At 47.1% G+C, this 21644-nt stretch overlaps 1 protein-coding gene across 2 annotated transcripts in view; it reads left to right on the forward strand.

The window, feature by feature from the left end:
- The first annotated feature begins 1989 nt into the window (after positions 1–1989).
- Positions 1990–21644, forward strand: part of KCNIP2 (potassium voltage-gated channel interacting protein 2) — a 366907-nt gene continuing 347252 nt past the window's right edge. For both annotated transcript variants that reach the window (XM_061552837.1, XM_061552843.1), the window contains exon 1: positions 1990–2370. In XM_061552837.1, coding sequence (XP_061408821.1) covers positions 2289–2370 — 82 coding nt within the window. In that variant the 5' untranslated portion in view covers positions 1990–2288. The remainder of the gene's footprint in view (positions 2371–21644) is intronic.

Raw genomic sequence — 21644 nt, forward strand, 5'->3', positions numbered from 1 at the left:
TGGGGCTGCCACCGAGAAGCGGCGCATAGACACGGTGACCATCCTGGATCTTGGTATCAAGAGGAGGTCGTGAGTCGCGCAGCGCAGGCATCTGCCGTGTGCTGAGCTGCAAGTTGTCAATAATGAAGAAAGGTACGGCGGGCAGGCGGATATGAAGGCATTGTGGCAGAGGCAGGCGGTCTTGTATGTGACCCTACTGGCGATGGGTAGCCAGTTGAGAGCACGGAGACAAGCTAGTGAGTCGAGACGGGGATGAGTGTGGGCAATGACGACGCGTGCTAGGTTATTTTGTAGTCTTTGAAGTTTCTTTAGGAGGTCCGGACTAGGACGGAGTTGCAATAGTCAAGGGGAGACCCAACTATGCAACATGCCAAAGTGTTGGAAATTTCAGTAGAGATGAAAGGACGTATGTGTCTAAGAGCCTTCAGGTGAAAGTTACATGAGCTGATGATATGGTTGGTTTGACGATCGAAGGATAGAGTTGAATCTAGGATGACACCGAGGTAGCTGAAGTGGTCGGTAAACTTGATGCTGTGACCGAAGATGTGTATGTGTGTGGGGAGTGCTGCTGAATTGATAGTTGGTAGTAGGGAGATTTGAAGTGGTTTTGGAGATCTCTGGCAAAATATTTTTTGACGGATTCTCACCACAATCCAGAGCCCGTGTGATTGATGGCATGCATGTGATGGGTTAGGCCTTTCAAACTTACTCTTAGTGTTCTTTGTTCCATATTGGTTCACCTGACGAATTGTTTACAATCATCTCGCGAAATGTTAATTTTATGTAGGGAACATTGCTGTACGATGCGTACTTTATCAACTAATGTTTGAGGTTACCAAAGCAGCCGTCATTCACATATATATGTGCATGTTCTCACTTGTGTTCACACATGCACACGTGAGGGTTTTCCAAGTACTCTGGTTTCTGTCCACACGGAACAATCAATCAACAATCGTCCAAAGATGCGAAACATGACCCTCCTGATGATGCCTGAAGACCGAACAAGGCTCACCCCCCATGTAAAACAGGTGGCTATTATAATGATACAACGCACATGCGTATTCGCTGCTCCCCATGAGCGGTTTATTGCTAAACCTAAAGATGCTTCACACCAACCCTGGGGGCAGGGGGTGAGGTGGGGGGGTAATTGATGAGATGCCGCGCGTCAAACCTGAAAGGTGAATTAATAATGGCAAGAAACGGAGGCGGGCGATCAAATGAGTCCTTTATTTGGAATTCGGTGTGTGAACCAGTTGAGGCGAATATCTCTTTCGGGAGGAAAACCACGGGGGGTAACAAGGTGACTGGCAATCGTGATACCGACACTAGTAATGGCAATCAGGACCAGAGAATGTTGTTGCTAGTGGGCTGGGGCTGGCGGTTGGAGTGTATTGGGGAGCAGGGCTGTATTGGTGGGCTGTTGTGGGGGTGTATTGGTGAGCTGGTGTGGGCTGTATTAGTGGGCTGGTGTAGGGCTGTATTGGTGGGCTGTTGTGGGGGTGTATTGGTGAGCTGGTGTGGGCTGTATTAGTGGGCTGGTGTAGGGCTGTATTGGTGGGCTGGTGTAGGGCTGTATTGGTGGGCTGGTGTAGGGCTGTATTGGTGGGCTGTTGTGGGCTGCTGTGGGGGTGTATTGGTGAGCTGGTGTGGGCTGTGTTGGTGGGCTGTTGTGGGGGTGGGCTGTTTTGGGGGTGGGCTGCTGTAGGGGTGGGCTGTTGTGGGAGTGTTTTGGTGGGCTGCTGTATTGGTGGGCTGCTGTAGGGCTTTATTGGTGGGCTGTTATGGGGGTTAGTTGCTGTATTGGTGGGCTGCTGTAGGGGTGGGCTGCTGTAGGGGTGGGCTGTTGTGGGGGTGGGCTGTTGTGGGGGTGGGCTGGGTTACGACAGCGCCACAGCGCTCCGAGTTCCATGCGCGACCACGCGCCGCTCACTCGCGGCTCGCTCCACGCAGCGGCGGCAGCAGCAGCAGCCTCCTCCTCCGTGCCGAGTCCGAGAAGCAGTCGCTCCTCTCCGCACAAGCTCGGCATTGGCAGCAGCGCAGCACGGCGCATTGTTTTATATTATTGTTGTTGTCAACAGCGGTGAAATATCGTCAAGACTCTACTCTTTTGCATATTGCCATTGCCTCTGGTAACAGCCAATATCAACATCATTAATCCCAGCTTTCATTTATCTATCTATCTGGCCAGCCGTAAACAAGAGGCGAGCGTTCAAATAGAAGCACACACACGCACACACCGTACATATCTCACAAACAAAGAAGAGGGGAGAGAGAGAGAGAGACTGACCATGAAGGCTAAGGATAAACAGCACAAGTGTGACACCAACTCGTTGGGAGAGAGGAGCGATGCGTCCCTGCGTGGCGATGCAGGTAGGGAAGACAACAACAACAACAATGCATGCCCGTGCACCTTGCGCTGCCTGCGATGTCTTCGTGTGCATTCACACCTGTGCCTGTGTTCCACGTGCCTGCCGCATGCATTGGGACATGCCCCCCTCCCCCCCCGGTGATGTTCGTGCCGCGATTGTGTTTTTTTTCGTTGTTCCAAAAATAGTTACGGAATGTTGTTTTGTAGGGACGTTTTGCCTTCCCAGTTGGGGATTTTTTTTTTTTGGAGGTGGGGTAGAGATTTTAAACGACGAACAAACGTGTCTTCATGAGATCGTTTTTCATGGCCCTGTGTGTCGTTTTTTTTTATACGAATTATCTTATCGTCATTGTACCGTCACGTCTCTGCCCACGTGCTTCGATTGAAAGGTGGACACACGAATGCATATTTCCAGATGTTTGATTTGTGGGTTCCCCCCCCGCAGAGTCTTTTTAGTAACTACACAATCACTCCGCTGCGAGACTTGTGCCAATTGCGCGCACAGAGGGTTGTTTTCTTCTACTTATTTAAGCGGCAGCTGCGAGCTCGTCATTTGCCTGTCGTATAAATATGCCGCCGTTCGCGGGTAACTGCGGTTGTTGCGATGAAATGCACAAACGTGAGGGTTTTATTTAATCGGCTCGGAGACTGAATGGGAGCCGCCTGCTTCGCCCCGTTCCCTTCTGTCGCGTCCCGTTTCACAGGGTTTGCGTTGCCTGTGTGCGCCTGTGTGTGTGCCTGTGTGTGTCTGTGTGTGCCTGTGTGTGTGTGCGTGCCTGTGTGTGTGCGTGCCTGTGTGTGTGCGTGCCTGTGTGTGTGTGCGCCTGTGTGTGCCTGTGTGTGCCTGTGTGTGTGCGTGCGCCTGTGTGTGCCTGTGTGTGTGTCTGTGTGTGTGTGTGTGCGTGCCTGTGTGTGTGCCTGTGTGTGTGTGCCTGTGTATGTTCCTGTGTGTGTGTGCCTGTGTATGTGCCTGTGTGCGCGCGTGCCTGTGTGTGTGTGTGCGCGTACAGAGAGGTGTGTGGTGGGCGATCGGGAACCGTTTGAATGCTCCGCTGTTTTTATGCGCGGAGTGCATTTTCTCTCCCCCCACCTGATGCCATTCTCCCGGCAATTCCTTGAGGCAGCTCTTTTGTTTTACAGAATTTAGAGAAATTGATGCTTTCTACAGTAAAATCTGCTCGGTATTCAAGAAACTTCCCCCTACCCATCCAATGTATTAAGAATGCAGTCTTTTTCTGTGACTTCGTGTGTGATATGCACATGGTTTCAATAAAAGACAAGATTATATGTGCACTGCTATTATACATATATAAATGAACACATTATACCCGTGTCAAAGGTTTCAGTTTGGTGTTTTAGCATCTTAACACCTGTTTTGTTGCCAGACAAAAGGGAAACACATATTCGCATTATATGTAGTGTGTGTGTATGAGTGACCATTATAGAAAGGTGTATGAATGAAATACTTGGAGTTAGGAATAGTTGCTCATATATTTTTCATTGCGGTGATGCACAATATCGGTGCACCTCGTATATCGCGGTCTTGTGATGGAGTTAAATTAATAAATAATAAATAAATATTAAACAGTGCGATAGATATGTACAGTACTGTATTGGACACAGGGATATGCCAGTGAAAGCTATGCACTCTATGCAACGACTTGTAAATTGTCGAACATTTTTCATCGTGGATATTTTAAAAAAAAATTATTCAGTGTCCCTTTAACTGGGATAGCACCCAGAAGCTTAAATACTGCAGTGACCAAAGGTTCAGGAGGCAACTTGATTCGTCCCCCTGGCGATCCGATGCATTGTGCCGTGATTCAGGGTTGCAATTTAATTCAAGAAATGATTCCTTTTCTAAACGTCCGGGTGAATGCAGTGGCCACGTGTCATGTGACTGCGTTACATGCAACATGCGGTGTAGGAAACGATAATAATTGATTGTTAGAGTGTAGATACGGTGCGTGTATCGTAAGCTTAAAAGTCTACATTATTCAATGCATCCAATGATGCATCGTTACACCTCCACCTTGCAACCAGTTTGCGTGAAATCATTATCTGGGCAGTGTAGCAAAAGCTACACAATTTAATTTCCAGAACTGTGTAAAACCAAAAATATCCATAAGGCACTGGATGGAATTTGTCCATCACCCTTCCTTGCCATCCCTCCCCAGCACTCAAATCCCATCCCTTTTCCCCATACGCCAATAACAATGTGCCATTTTAAATTCTTATAAAGATAAGATGTGGGTTTCTATCAACAATACTAATGTACGGCCCTTTGTCAATGCGAAGACCGCATAACGAACCCCCATGCCGTGTTAGCTCTTGAGGTTTGACCATACTTCACCATTTTGGTCAGTGGCAGGTTTGTGGAGCCGAGGGTGGTGCGGGGGTGGTGGGGGCAGGACCGGTTCAGATGTCACTCACCTTGGACAGGAATCGAACTTGGGTTGTAGAGTGCATCGTGAATCGCGTCAACCACTGCACCCGCCACTCCCCCATCTGTCATCGAATGTTGGTTTCACAGTCATGAGGCTTTGTCCCTTTGGGTCACCACAGGAATGGGGAAACAAAGAGTTGCTCCCCACATCGCAGCCACAAGGCACGGGTAGACATCTAAGCAACTGATTTAGCTCTGTTGATGAGCCCCAATCGGTGAAACCGGTGTCAATTCACGAGGGAATCTCATGCTGATTGAGTAAAGCTGCTGCTCTGTTGAACGATACTTCTTAAATGTGCACACACTTCGCGTGGAGTACACCAAGCATCTTATACTCGATTCAACAAAAGCACACAGAGGAAGAAAACCACCAAGAGCTGCTTTCATATTGCTATCGCGTTGAACGTGCACATTCAGTCGCGATCCGCTTGGCAGTTGTATCATTAACTTGAAGGATGGTTTAACGTGACGGGTGACATTATCACAGGCGGCGGTTAATCTGGCCGTGACCTCCTGCATGCCACACAAAGGCCTCGTGCTTCTCAAGATCATCGCAAGAGATATTTTATGGCTCGCGGACGGATAATTGCTGCCAGCTTCGTGTTCCCATTCAAAGGCTCGTTCGCGCGCGCGTGCACGTGACTGCACGTGCACGCGCGCGCTTGTGGGGAGCGGTGGTGTAGTGGTTAGCCCACTCCGTTTACAAACCCGGCAACACGAGTTCGATTCCCACTTGACGACCAATATCAGGTGACGATTAATCTGAACCGTGTCCTGGAGCTCCTCCCTGGGTCTACTCGGCCTCAAATTTGTACCTGGTGCAGTGTGCAAACAATCAGCACTGGGGAGACAAAGGCGGCCGAGCGTAGTGCTGGCGAGAGCCACGCTTTTTGTCGCGTGCCGTGTTGGCTTTTATCGGTGCCGCCCGCTTACAGCGCTTGCCCCAACAGCCTGTTTGGGCTCTCCTCGTGGTACCTAGCGGGAGTTCGTGGGGGCGTTCGCTGGTAAAATGCCTGCAGTTTGTCTCTTGCACTTTGAGATTATGTTGGATCTCTGCGAGCGTTTCCATGCCCACGAGGAGCGAGGCCCCAGCACATGACGAAGTGTTGATACGAGCACGTGGGATGCCCAACGAGAGTTATTGTGCGTCACACGTGTTATAATAACGTAGCCCAATTATTGTGCAATTCTCACGATGTAAAATGTTTACAATTTGTGCAACCCATCAATATGCACGGATTCAGGTTGGTGAATACCAACGCAACATCTGTGAAAATGCAGCAGTATAATATTGAATGATTATTATGATACAAGGTCTCGTTTATAAATAGAAGAACAAAAACAGCAATGCAGTATTGCAGATGCTGGCAATGAGCCTCCTAATATTCCTGAGGATGGTGCATTGGGATGAGGTCTATTGCTGTAAAAATACATGATGCTTTAAATAAGATAAATACTCATGAAATGGTAACAGTATTTTAAAAGCTCACTTGATATTTAACGAATATTTGCTGATACAATTGTACTGACTGCGCTGTGATGTGTCTTCTCAAATCAAAAGCCGCTGTGCTCATTGAATTGGAATCGATGTCATTGCACTGGAGACAATGAAATCAAGCGAACCTTCCCCGCTGGAATAGAGCAAGACCATCAACAACCATGATCATGATCGAGTTTTTTTTGGGGGGGGGGTTAGATCGTGCAAATATAAATGTGTCGCTAAAGCCGCAGCCACCCGACGCAGCCGATGAGCAAGGTTCGTCGCGTGAACAAACCCCTGCCGTTTCGTTACTAGTCCAGCACACCGGTGTGTTGGGAGAGAAACCCCGCAGCATTTAGCAATTCGAGTACGACGTTTCGCCAGTGATTACAACCAGCACCGCCAGGCGGGGACAGCCATGATCTATCCACTGCTCGCTGATGAGCTCCCCAACCCCCACACATCGTCGCCAGCAGCCTTGGTCTTGCCGTGTGCCACACTCCACCTCGCTGTTGAACTTGAGATAATTGCATCACTCCGTCATTCCGCCGTGCTGGGAATGCCTCTCTCGGGCGCGTCCCCTATCGGCTGCCACCGCCGGCGCCGGCGGCGGCTGTCCAACTGCCATCATCCCTCCCTGGGATGCATCCTGACATGGTCCGTCTACCTTGGCGAGCGGTTCGCAGCAATGCCTCTCACGTGAAGTTGTGTCTGCGATCGATGTGCTGTTCCTCACCCCTCTCGCTCTCATTCCCAGCGTCCGTCTCCCCAATGTTTCGGTCACTGTCCACGGCACTCGTCCAATTTTGTTCTTGCAGGCGGAACGCACCGATTGCTTGAGCACTGTGCCGTGCTCTTTAGGCGCACTGCGTTCATTTTCGTTTTTATAAAAAATCAAAAATCTCTTCAGCCTGCTCTTCGTTGCCTCTTCTTGTAATAATTTCGTTTCTTGTTTTTCTTTTTAAGAATTGCCTGATTATACACAGAATTTATCAGAATATATACATTTGCAGTCAGTATATATACAATACGTATTTATACACTCTCTTGAGTTTTCCAAGTGTGTCCACTCCAGCCATTATTGTTTTCTTCAGCTAACATTTCAAAAGCCAAATTCAAAGCTGTCTTGTTCGTATCCAGTGGTGGGGGGTGGGGTTAGCAGACCTCCTGCTCCTCAAGCTACCCGGCCAATCCAAGAGCTACCAGGGATTGGGATCACGTGGTCTTGGCTTAACATTCACGAGTGGAGGGGGAGCTTGGGGCGGTGGTTACTTCACCACAACTCACCACTCTGCTCGGTGCAGTTTGCGAAGAGGGTCCCAGCACCGGTTTAGACATCACTCGCCACTGATATGCATCGTGTAGTAGTTTGACCCGAATCAAACTCGGGTCATAGTTCACGGAGATAACCACTGGACTATTGCTCCCACTAAAACAATTGGGCCTGATAATTGTTTTTTTACCCTTCTATCTGGCAACAAAACTGACACCTTTTGACAAGGAGTCATGTTTGCATAGACCACAATACCTGCAGTCATAATGCAAACAAAAAACATAACTCTGATAATGTGCACTGTCCTTGAAGTTGATTGGTCCACACCCGAGACAGCTTTCCTTAGAGCCTAGTCTCACATGGGTTGGACCAGATGACGCCAAAAGGCCTTCGAACTCTCTTCCCCAACAGGTGATTGGATATTGTGCAAGCTATGGCTCCATACCTTTGAAAGGGAGATTGTTAATTCATTAAACATGTGTATTGACATTGATTGGAGACGTTCTGTATAATTTGTCACTTTCTTAACGGGGGTATCCATGAATGGATCGCCCGGTATAATTGCATTATTATTTGAATATGGTATTACATTTTTATTACACTTTTTATTTACTATAAATCCCCAGATATCTCTTACAAAAGGGGCTTGTTATATCAGTGTGCTTTTGCTGCGTTTTAAGCAATCTTTTAGCACATACACCAATGTGTAAGCAAGCACACATTATGGAATTAAATAAGATTATTAATTTATAAATAATTGCATCGTTGATATTTTACTACCAGCCAGTGTTTCTAATCTTAAATTACAACGTTTAGTTCTATTTGTTTGTGTTCTCGTTTGTTGCTGATAACCGGTAACACAGAGACATTTAATTTATAAATTAAAATAGAGATGAAGTAAACTCGAACAATTTGTGTCACGTAAATTAATTCCCGAATGCAGCTTCGTCTGAGAATCCCGTTTGACTTGAGCCTTGGCCTTGTACACACATCACCCAGAAAGAGGGAACACACCACGCATCACACCAAGCGTGCTGCATCTATCACGTGCGCCACTTTTTATATATCTTCATGAACTGCAGCACATTCAAATTAAAGCTCGTTTTTTTCTCTCCTAGCCATTCATTGCCAGGAAGGCCAAACAGAGTAATGGCTTGACGACGACAGAAGAGATTGGCGCCGGAAAGATGTGTGCACTGCTGAGCATATTGGCACAAGACAGAGGAAGGTGAAAACAAATATTGTCTATCTGCCCCATGGATCGCGGTGATGATGACGACGATGATTTGAAATTCGCAATGCGCTTCAAAACACATTCCTGCGGAGGGAGCTGGTAGGAACGTTGGGTTGCTCGGTCAATGGCCAGGGTCAACGGCGGCGTGGTGTATTCCGCAAATATGGCCGACTGTGAGGGCGGTCACAAGCCAGCGTGAGTAGGTTAAACGTTGAGTTTTATAAGGGCAACACGGGGTGACCAGCCCCTCCCCACCCAGCCCCACCCCTCCCACCCTTTACCCAGCCCCTCCCCACCTTCCCCTCCCCACCCAGCCCCTCCCAGCCCCTCCCCACCCTCCCCTCTCCACCCAGCCCGACCCCTCCTATTTTTGGATGCACGACGGGTGGACGGACACAATAATCCCCTGTGGGCTGGTGGAACCACGTGGTTCCTACCAGTATTAATGTCGCGTCACTGTCATGGTGACATGAAGCCTACGGTGTGAGGCGTGGAGTCGCAACTCCACGTGGTACGCGATCTTTACATCATAACATGAAATACGCCGTGAGCTGATGATGTCACGATGGCCCAACGGCAACATTCAGTGGCACAGAGGGAGCTAGATTTTCAATCGTTCCTGAGTCATATTTTTCGCATCAGCTCTTGGCACATGTTACATCGATTGTGTGGGACTGATTAACACAGAAATGTAACCGAGGTATGTATCTGACTACGTTTACCTATGGATTGGTAAATAATGTCATTTGAGTCGACATTTGTATGCATGCCTCTGCGTAGATCACAATGGTGAACTGATGATTTCCTTTAGAGTCTCCAATTTCCTAAATCGGATATAAAAATATAAACTGACAGACACCCATGGGTACACACACACACGCGCGTTCACGCACTTACAGACCCAATCGTGAGCATGCATGTACACATTTGCATGCCGTGCTGTTAATTTGATTGGATTCATAAATGCGAGGGCCCCTTACACATTTCCGAAAATGTACAAATCCAAGTGTGGCTCAAGGATACGAAGGTGAATTTTGAGTGTGCAGTGATTGTGGACTTACTAAATATGATCAACGTATGCATTGAGACCACTTCTCGAATGGCTTAATGGGTGTATTTATTTTCATTTGGAGCTCCTATTAAGGTCAGCATGACACACAAAGGAGTCGTAGGTTCAGCACATTTCCCGACTGTCTTTCTCTCCCCAGAGTGCTAAGGCGGACAATGTATCAGATCTTCACATGAATCCCATTCAATCGAGCAGAAATCCCAGGTCAGTTTTTAGATCCCAATAGCCAATGTTGTCAAGTGTGGCCAGGAATACAACAGGAATCCCTGAGCGGACCCTGCCACCCAATATGCCATCGCATCCCGGACAAGACGAGCATACACAAGCACATGCAATGTGCGATGCGATGCTCTTTTATTTAGTCCTCGCAGCGGCTTTTGGCTGGTCATCAAATAAAAACAGTCACGGCCTTTTGTGTTAAGTTTGAAAGCGTGTCGCGCGCTTTCAGATGCGCTTCTTTAGAACTGCTTTTTGTGTTGAGTTTTGCTGTAACTCCGAATTCGTGCGGTTGGCTACGTACGGTGCGAAAGAAGTTCAACACACGCGCTTTTCAGGAGCAGTTGGTGGATTGCAGACGCAGGGAGATTCGTAGCTGCTGGTGGCTGGGTGCGCGTGGGCTGTGCGTGGGCTGTGTGTGGGCTGGGCGTGGGCATGGGCTGTGCGTGGGCTGTGCGTGGGTTGTGCATGGGGTGGCTGTGCGTGGGCTGTGTGTGGGTGTGGGCTGTGCGTAGGCTGTGTGAAGTCGCGCCACTCGCCCGGCCCTCATCTGTAAGTGGCGTTGTGCAGCGAGCTGCGTGGGCGGCCTCCTCTGAGCAAGGCGCCACGGGATCATTCGCGCTGTTGCTCGTTGGTGACGGCTTGAAACTGAGCACTGCCGCGGGTGCCTCTGCGTGCATTGCTGCGCGCGTGAGACGAGACTCCGATTGGCACGGTTGGCTACGTACGGTGCGAAAGAAGTTCGACATCATGCATGGACATGTGACCACAAGGCAGTGTTGTGCTTTCACTGTTAAGGGCCGTCCAAGAATGACGTCACGCGATTTTGGACGATTTTTGACCCCCCCCCTTCGTCACACTGCGTCACAAAAAGTCAGACCCCCCCTCAAATATGACGTCACAAAGCTTTGCCCCCCCCCCCCAAATAATAAAACATGCTTCAAATCGCTTTAAACTATTGTCATTGTAGTGCGTATTTAATGTGGCGCTGCACTCTGATGTTGTAGGAGAAAACATTTATTAAAAAGTCTATTTAATTAAGTAGAACGTGTTGTCTATATTTATTTAAAGTTGCGCATTTTGATGTGACGTCACATTTCTCCCCCCCCTCGTCGCACATCGTCATAAAACTCTGACCCCCCCCCCCTAGGTGCGTGACGTCATTTATGGACGGCCCCTTAGGTGCACAAATTACAAGCGGATGCAGTTAGTTGTGTCGCGTTACAAAATCTACGTTAAATTTCGATGTTAAAGCTTTCGTGACTGCAGGGATTCATCTTCTTGGTTCTTTCGGTAAAGTCACGTAGAAGGGAAGTAATAAAATAATTAAAATAAAACATAATACGTTGTGAGAATTATTTTATTATGTTTTATTTTTATTATTTTATTACTTCCCTTCTACGTGACTTTACCGAAAGAACCAAGAAGATGAATCTACGTTATCGTTTGGGTTTGTGATTACGCTCGATAGCAAGTGTGCCTTGCTGATCTGCGGATAAACACATTTGCCCTAAGCGCAGCGTCTGTCCTCGCCGTTCTCAACAGCACTTTTGCAAAAAAAAAATAACCCACATTTCTTTTGGTCTAAATTATTTTGTGTTGAAAACCACCAAAGTTGTTTCCCGTGACCTCCAAGCGTGGAGCTTGAGGCTTGGGTTCGGAAATAGCAGCGGTGGCCAAGGTTAGGGTCAGGCATAGGGGGAGGCAGGAGTGACTAATGCTTACTTTAATGAATGGCAGTGCCTTGACGGGCGAATCCCCTTAACGCCCTGCCATGTCACGTGTGCACCGTGTGTGTGAATGGATCGGAGAGTGAATGAACGCAGGATTGGCCTGCCAATCGCACTGGCAGCAGCGGCAATGATGAGTCCCTCGGTATGAGTGGGGCCAGGTAGTGGGATTGGTTCAATGTCTCTGTACAGCAGTGCACGCTTGCTGAGTGATCCCATCAGGAGAACGGAGATCCCAGTGGAAAGTTACCGACGGGGTTTTTTTCTCTTCCCGTGACCCTTAAATTCTACAGGAACGTGGCTTGAGCCAAAATTACAAAAAGGACGGGTCCAGTTATGAAACGGATTTCCAAAGTTAAGATGGAAATGTATTTATATGTGGAGATATTTGACCCATCCATTATGCCATAATTATGACAGACTTTGTATTGTATTCGAATACATTTTTTTGAAAAATCGAGTTTTGCAGTGTTTAATGGGATCATTTTAAATCCTTCTGTGTATTCTTTTGTTTTATCTTCAAGTGGATTTTTAAGTATTGTATTTTCTGCAAATGTGTTTCGTAGTTTGGACAATGAGGCCTCTATTTTGAATTGTGTGTGCGATACATCGATGACCATTGTTGATGATTGATGGATGATACTGCCGACGATAATGACGGTGCGCATCACAATGCCAGTGTGGAAAATTCCCACTGCTGAAGTGAAAAAAAACCTTAAATAATCATATGCACTCACGGGTAATTGACAGCCAGTCAATCCCATGATGGAAGGGGTTAAGTCTCCTCTCCATTGTGGCATCAAGAGACTCTGGTTGAGGATAGAGAATTCACAAATGAGCTTCCGTTCGTGCAGAATTACCCATTGACACAGAGTGCACGAGCCACTTGCAAAAGGTCCTGTCAGCCCATGCGCTAAGTCACGAATTCGAACTACAGGCGTGTCTCGCCTAACGAGCCTTCTTGTTACGCGAGAATTCGCCGTTAACGAGCAATTTTCGAGGAACGTATCCCTCTCGTTAAACGAGACGCGACTGTGTCTCGCTTAACACAGGGCAAGTTGCTCTTACAGCTCGCTTCCCTTTCGAGCGCAATCACAGGCAGGACTTGCAGTGATTGTACCGGTCAACAGTCGCAGCTTTAAAGTGTCAATTTGAATTAATTTTGAGAACGGTTGAAGCGAATTATAGGCATCGTGAGCCAATCAATGCCAGTGGAATTTGCACACCGCGTAAATATAAGCATGCATGCAAGAACAAAGATCCCCCAGATAGCCTTAACAGACTGTTGGGGCAAGTGCTCTTAGCGAGGAGCACCTATGAAGGCCGGCACGGGACACGAGGGGGTGGGTGGCCAGCACCATGCCCGCCTTTGTCTATCAACAACAAGGCAACTCCTATGACTAATTGGGAATGGGACGCAAGCGTAGGATTGATCACCCTGTCGCTGGCCGCCTTTGGGGAGGGTGTATAGTATGAAAGGCCGAAACACCCTAGGAACCAAAGGTTCACTACTGACGATGCGCTCCCCAAATTTCACCAGGCTCACTGTTCATGAACGCTTGGAAGTGCTTGCACAAAGGATAGTAACATCTCATCCTGTGTTCTTTGGAATCCCGAGTGGCGATGTTTATGCACCGCACCAGGCACTAATTTGAGGCTGAGTCGACCTAGGGGTGGCCCTGGACCGGTTTCAGATAATCGTCACTGGTGTTGGCCGTGATCGGGAATTGAACCCAGGTGGCCAGGTTCGTAGCGCAGCGCGCTAACCGCTACACGACCGCTCCCCACACGCAGGCACACACACACAGAACCACCGAGTACATTTCCAGCCGAAACATTCGACCACGACCTTTGAAACAAAGAGCAAATTGTTCTTCCCCCTAAAGGTAATTTCCATTTTACTTTAAATAGTTTCCGAAATAGCGTAATGACCGAATCTTTTTTTTTCATTAGATGGTGGTGGAATCAGTATTTCTATGTCATTTAGCCAACATTGTGCGCTATATGTATAGGACATCCTGTCTCACATTCAATTAAATAAACCAATCCAAACACATACAAAGTTCCGCGTTTATTTTTTATTCATATTAGTACAGGATATACAGTCGTTCATATGGTAGGGAAAGAAGGAGGGGCTGCCAGTTGTCACACACGAGTTCACGTCCCACCCACGTGGCCTGTGGAATGAGTTTCACCTGGTGTTGAGGAATGAGTTTCACCTGGTGTTGAGGAATGAGTTTCGCCTGGTGTTTAGGAATGAGTCTCACCTGCTGTTTAGGAATGAGTTTCACCTGCTGTTTAGGAATGAGTTTCACCTGGTGTTTAGGAATGAGTTTCACCTGCTGTTTAGGAATGAGTTTCACCTGCTGTTTAGGAATGAGTTTCACCTGCTGTTTAGGAATGAGTTTCACCTGGTGTTGAGGAATGAGTTTCACCTGGTGCTTAGGCTGGCACGTTCAAAGCAGTTGCCCCCATTTGAAGAGCGGTATTTGCCGCCACAATATGCAATCTCTACCATTGTTCTGTTTTAGGTCTGCTTTGTTTACACGTCGCGTCGTGATATCTAACGAATCATGTGGAGTGACTGTACGAATCGCGTTAACTTGTACTGCTATAAAGACACGGGAGACGACGCATGTGTGTGTGTGTTTATTGCTGTGTTTTGTAGTGAGCGAGATGTTTACGAGACACGGCACACAAAGCAGAGTCGAACGTCACGCACAACATCCGTGACGTTCACAGGTTTCGGACACAAGCCGTCACGTATTCTCGGAACCAATCCCATTAAAAAAAACCCTAAGTTAATCACATTCGAGGGGTTTTAAACGCGCGCTTTATTAATGACAACAGAGATTGGAAGCGCGCACCAACGAGCGTGTTGCTTGCCAGAATTCTGCAATCGCAGCGTTGCCGGGAAGAGCGGGCAAAGGAACTTGGTTCCAATCAGTTAATTCAACATGTCTTAACGGAAGGAGCTGCCTTGCCAAGATTGTCCCGGTGTGCTTTTCCGTAGCGTTCAAAACAAGCGCTGTGGTCCATTAAGCCAGCAACACATTGGCTTGGGCCAGACGCTACAAAATGCATTCTCCACGAAAGAACACCTATACATGGGCTTGTTTGCGACGGCTGTGTGAACGTGTGTGCATGATGCTGCGCGTGCGTGGGGAGCGGTGGTGGAGCGGTTAGCGCAACGCTGCGCTACGAACCCCGGCGAGCCGAGTTCGATTCCCGATCACGGCCGGCTCTGGGCCTCTCCTAGGTCGACTCAGCCTCAAATGTGTACCTGGTGCGGTGTGTAAACATCGTCACTGGGGAGACAAAGGCGGCCGGGCGTGGTGCTGGCCACCCATCCCCTCGTGTCCCGTGCTGCCCTTCATTTGTTGCTACTCGCTAACAGCACTTGCCCCAACAGTCTGTTCAGGCTATACGGGGGATCTTTGACTTTGTTTTTGGTCATGGTGTGCTGTATTTATTGTTTCTGTAACACGATGAGATCAAGTTCCAGCGACTTCGCTAGATGACGTCACACTCAATGGCATCATTGGGAGGTGAAGGGATTTTTCCAGCTTTATGTTTTCCAAGTTTGATTTCGTTGCACCAGGTGACCCGAGGTCACCGAAATGACAAAGTGAAAAAAAAACCAAGAAAACGAAGCACAGAAACGAAGCAAAGCAGAAATGAGAACAAAAAAAATGAAAATTCGACCTCGTCAAATAACGAGTGGACAAAGGATGCACAAACACGGAATAATGGAAAGTCGTATCGACTCCATGCGGCGCGAGTCGGCTCGGGAAGAGTATCCCTCGACTGACCAATGGAATTGCAATTACGAATTAAGTTACAGAAACGACAAAAGCCATTTTTGTCGAAGGGGGGGTGACCATTGGGCTCTCACAGACGAGGGTGCATGGCCAATGGTGGCACGCGCATGGTGTTGTGGCAGTCACGAATCGACGACGATGATGATGTCACTCGTGCTGAGGTCATCGGCAGGGCAGGCGCACGCGCCTTTGAATGCCAAGGCAAAAATACTTTTAGCGCCGATTTAGCCAAATGTTCGGCAACCTTTTCATTCAATAGCTTAAGTAACGTAAGTTCCGATTTAAAGCTTTCGTGACCGCAGGGATTCATCTTCTTGGTTCTGTCGGTAAAGTCACGTAGAAGGGAAATAATAAAAATAAAACATAATAAAATACAATTCTCACGACGTTTCGGCCACAACGCAAGCAGCCGTCCTCAGGTGAAAAACAGGGCTGTCGGAAAGACAGCGCTGTCTTTCCTGTTCTTCACCTGAGGACGGCTGCTTGCGTTGTGGCCGAAACGTCGTGAGAATTGTATTTTATTATGTTTTATTTTTATTATTTTATTATTTCCCTTCTACGTGATTTTACCGAAAGAACCAAGAAGATGACGTAAGTCCCTTAACAGCAACACAACTTCTCTGCACTAAAATTGTGCTCATTGCATCCTCCCTGCCGGTTACAGTATCACCAGCCCCCCCCCCCCCCCCCGCGTTACATCGAGACAGAGAGAGAGAGCTAATGCGTGAACATCTTATGCCTAAATTGGGAAGCGTTACGATTGTGTCATACACGAAAGTATATGTATTCCGTTCATAATGAGGCCCTTGCAATAATATACATCATTTTTTTTGCCGACGTATAAACATTCATATTTTCTCCATGGCGTCGTTTGCATGCATGTGGTAAAGCTGCAATAGTCAGTGTTATTTTTTTTCTAAATGAATTTCAGGTCGCATATTCTCTCGCGCTATTTTGCGAATACAGTTAAGCACACACGGACACACAAAATAATCAATGAAAGCAGGGGCACGGGTCAACATGAAATTGACGACATCTTCACCAGCAATTATTATAGCCCTGTTTATTTAATTCACAACTTGTTATTTTTTTCAGAATTGTCTATCGCTGAGCCACGAGTCAAGATGAAAATCACTTTCCCTTCATAGTCTACCCATGGCAGCGCTTGACAGCACTCTTGGATATCTACGATGTGTACACGCTGTCAGCCACACACACACGCGTGTTTTTCTTGCGTGTGACTACAAAGAACACTACATAGAAATCCTTGCGCGCATAACTGTAATCGGGATTTTGGCTCGCGTTTTCACATATAAATACACACACAGTACGTGTATTTGTGGCCAGGTGGTGTTGTGGATAGGGCGCACACACACCTCACAATTGTGGAAGGATGTGAGTTGAAATCCTCGGCAGGGTCTGACTCATACTCTTAGGTTTTTTCACTTGATACAGTAAATCTAGCTGTGACGGTCCCACCTGATGACGGAGACTTGTGTTGCCTCCGAAACGTCGTGATTTATTATTTTATTTTGTTTCTATTAATTTTATTTTTTACCTACGTGACTTTACCGAAAAAACCCAAGAGTATGAATACTTGCAGTCACGAAAGCTTCAAATCTAGGGTCTGACTCAGCCCATCAGACTTTAATGCTTAATTAAAAATAACACCACTGCAGGAAGGCAACGACAGTGGTTGGTCCGATCGGTGATGCTGGCAGTCACCACCGGGAAGTTGAATTTCCACGGCCGATGCAAGGCCACCACGGGTGTCGGAAGAACCGAGCTCACGCCACTCATTGCGACTTGTCATATTATCGTTATAATTTTACTCAAGAAAATACCAGCCGCATTTTGACAGCACAGGGTGATACAGATGTCTTGTGACTCACCAATTTAATTGACCACTAATGTGGTTTTCCTTTGTGCTTGTGTTGCGCCCGAAACGTCGTCATTTAATTTATTTATTTTTTATTTATATTTATTTTTTCACCTACGTGATTTTGCGGAAAGAACCAAAGAGTATGGATCCTTGCAGTCACGAAAACTTCAAATCTAGAAGTATTCATTTTAGTTTTCACACCTATTGGTATACAAAAAATACTATTATTTGGGTAGTTCGGTAAAGTCACGTAGATAGGTTTAAAGAAACTAACCTATCGACGTGACTTTACCGAAAGACCCAAAGAATATGAATTCCGGCAGTCACGAAAGCTTTAAGTAAAAAATATCTACTTTTAGAAATTAAATGGGAGTCACAAGACATCTGGACCACCGTGTACTGTACAATATAAAAGTAAAACTCACTCGAGGAATGAATGGCACATGATATCCTTAAGAACGATGGTGTGATATGTGAATCATTATACACAGTAACACATTTAAGTGGCATTTCATTAGTCTGTGCTGAACATGGCAATGCATGAATCTGTCATTATATGAGCTGAGCTATAATTCTTAACATTGTTCAAAAACTTTGCTGGGATGATAGTGTGTGCAAGTCTTAGTCTGATACAAAGAAAGAAACATTCATACGGTTTCTATGTAACGTAAATCAAACAGTTCTTCGTAGAATGCAATATCCCAGCTGGCACGTTTTCTAATGGCTCATTCACATCCATTATCGCTTTACGGCTTTCAGCTGAATCTAGCCGAACGCATTGCTGTTCGCAATTGTATTGTTGTACTTTTTGTGCAACAATTGATAATTGGGGTGGGGGATGAAATCACCGAACCCTTTTGGCGTGTACACTTTACAATTCTGTTTGCAAATGACATTCGTGTTTTTTGCGCTCAAGTCGCGGTTCACGGCGCTGTTGGCGTTGGTGTCCTGGCATTGGCATTAGTCCCTTGAGCCCGCAAGGACCGACCTGTCACAGAATATTAACAAGATAGTCGCTCTCAAGCAACGTGCTCCCGAGGGACAGAAACATGTAGCAAAAGCCTCCGACTACATTACGCCTGTTTTCACAATGTACGCTTCGAAAAGCTATTTTTATCAAGGAACATTACCGCGGACAGGGATGTCTGGGCTGCTGGCTAAGTCGAATGACTTAATGCCTAGATAGCACGAATCATTGTGATGCTGATAGACGATTCGCAATTTCAAGTCTTACAAACACATCAGTGTGTGTGTATTGTGTGCTCATGATCGGCTCCGGTTTGACAGCAGTGGTCTCACTCCGAATTAGTCGAGCGGCAATATCTTTTCAGCTGTGTGGAAGCAACCTGGTCTGTCGCTCCACACGAAGCTTCAGGTCTTCTCGGCCACGCGCATTCCCTCCATTCACTACGTTTGCGAAACGTGGACCCCCCAAATGGAGCATCTTCGCCGGTTAGAAACATTTAGGCTGGTCCTGCCTACGATCCATCCTGGGTTTAACCAGGCTGAATTGTGTGAGGAGCTCACAAATCCTTGAAAGATCTGGGCAAAGTCCCATCGGTGAGCTCCTCCGGCAGGCAAGGCTGCGTTGGCTGGGTCATGTAGCCCGCATGCCTAGCCACCGCATGCCTAAACAGCTTTTGTTTGGCCGGATCGAGGGGGCTAAACGGGCGCGGCACGGGCTAGAGAAGAGATGGAGTGATGTGGTACAGGAGGACGTGGAGCTGAGTGGACTTGCCGATGATTGGTGTCAAGATCGGCCTCAGTGGAGGAGGTTCGTCAAGGACGCTACTGGGCAGTTGGAGGCAGTCGCCCTCCAACAACGGAGGGCGGAGGAGCGACGCTCACAACAACGAGCGCAGCGCCGGGTGGCTAAAGCACAGCAAGTTGGCACAGTAGGGGGCACAGGTGGTGCATCAGCCAGTCATCTCGGTCATCTCGGTCAGTCGACCCATGGCACCTGGGTCTGCCCCGTGACCTCCTGCCAGCGGGCGTTCGACACTTCACGTGGCCTCAAGGTGCACTTGGCCTGGCACAAGCGTCGTGGTGACGACGGGAGCGGTCGTGTCGTAGCTCGCGTGCTGCGCTGCGAACCCGGCGAACCAAGTTCGATCTCTGCTCACGGCCAACATTGGTGGCGATTATATGAACCAGTCCTGGGCCACCTCTAGGTCGACTCGGCCTCAAATGCGTACTCGGTGCGGTGTGTAAACATCGCCACCTGTGAGCGAAAGGCAGAGTGTCACGTGGTGCTGGTCACCCACTCTCTTCGTGTACCGTGCCGGCCTTCATAGGTGCTACTCGCTAACAGCACTTGCCTCAACAGACTGTTCAGGCTATAACCCCGGGGGTGAGATCTTTGACTTCATTTTTTCAGGTGACTGGAGCCTGAATGCTCATCTCGGTTCATTGGAGGGGCGAGCATACAACTCTCCCATCATCGACTCCCATTGGCTGTGGGGGAGGGATTGGGGACTGCATTCTGAAAGGCAAAAGGGGCCAAAAACGTCTCCACGACTTAAGTGGAATTGATATTAGTTTGCAGAACGTCCCGTGTTAGGCCTCTCCTTAGATCAGGGGTCGGGAACCTTTTTTACTGGGAGAGCCATAAAAACCAAATATTTCCAAATATATTTCATTGAGAGCCATATAGTATTTTTAATTTATAATACATTAAATATGTATTACTTTTAATGTGACTTCTGGTCACGGGACCCGTGACCCGTGAAATTTATTTTCAAAACTAATTTCTGTTTACTTTAAAATGACACAGTATTATTAAGCAGAGGTGGGACAAAGTCATTGTTATGCAAGTCCAAGTCGAGTCTGAAGTCATCAAATTCATGACTCGAGTCTGACTCGAGTCCAAGTCACATGACTCGAGTCCACACCTCAGAGGTGGGACAAAGTCATTGTTATGCAAGTCCAAGTCGAGTCTGAAGTCATCAAATTCATGACTCGAGTCTGACTCGAGTCCAAGTCACATGACTCGAGTCCACACCTCTGTTATTAAGCAATATTACAGGTTTTTTTTTTAATCAGTTCCAAACTGATTTTATTTTAATTTTTTTTAATTATTTTTTTTCAACTCAAAATTGTCTGGGAGCCATACGCCGTCACCGGAAGAGCCATATATGGCTCGCGAGCCATAGGTTCCCGACCGCTGCCTTAGATCAACTAAGTTTTACATAGTTACCGGGTGGAGTGCGCACTTTTTTGCGTCAAAAGCAACAACTGCCAATGGTGCATTTTCAGTTATTGCGTAATTCCTTGTTGTGTCAAGATATTGATGTTTACTGCCCTTGCATTTCTAGGACACACATCGCTTCGAGGCAGAGATACCTCTGTCTCTCTCTATATACACACTTTGAAATAAAGATTCGTGACGAAGCAACATCTAAGGCTTCTAAAACACAGCACACATCAACACGTTGGTGAACATTGGTACTACTGGCCATACGAAGTTTAATACACTTTATTGAAGCTGATAATAGCACATTTATGCAATGATAATCTTTGTGTATTGGCAGGCAATGCCTGCCATTTTCTACCAGTGTTAAACCACTAGCAGGTTTTTTAAACTGGTATATTGCAAATATAATGTAGAATAGATCAATTGTAATGACTCCTGCAAATGCCTCCACTTCCTTAACACAACACAGTACATTACCGCTGTGAGGCGGGCTATTATTTCAATAGATGTAAATCGTGGCGTGAAACTGGCTTGTTATGAAAGAACAAAGCTACAAATATGGAAATATATTCTTGTGGATTCATGTTGATATGTAATAGTACGTTCTGCAGTACATTGGTGAAATGTTTTGATGAACATTCCACCCAGTTTATTCCGTATATAAAAAAAAATGCTTTCCAAAAGGTACACAGTTTTTACATGCGTAGTGACATTGCTATCCACACGTGTGCAGAGCAAAGTCATCTTTTGCCAAGTTGGCACAACGCACCTATTCATTGTCCGACATCGCCTCCATGCGTAGCGGAACACACAGATCTGGGGAGAGATCGTGGGTGTCGCCTCGCGTTGTGTCTGCGTTCGTGATGTGTCTGCATGGCCCCGAGTCGTTCTCTCTCGACGAGCACGACAGCAGTTTGCCGTGCAGAGCATTA

This window comes from Lethenteron reissneri, chromosome 17 (assembly GCF_015708825.2).
Source record: "Lethenteron reissneri isolate LAM-NWPU_2019-01 chromosome 17, ASM1570882v1, whole genome shotgun sequence".
Lineage (NCBI taxonomy): Eukaryota > Metazoa > Chordata > Hyperoartia > Petromyzontiformes > Petromyzontidae > Lethenteron > Lethenteron reissneri.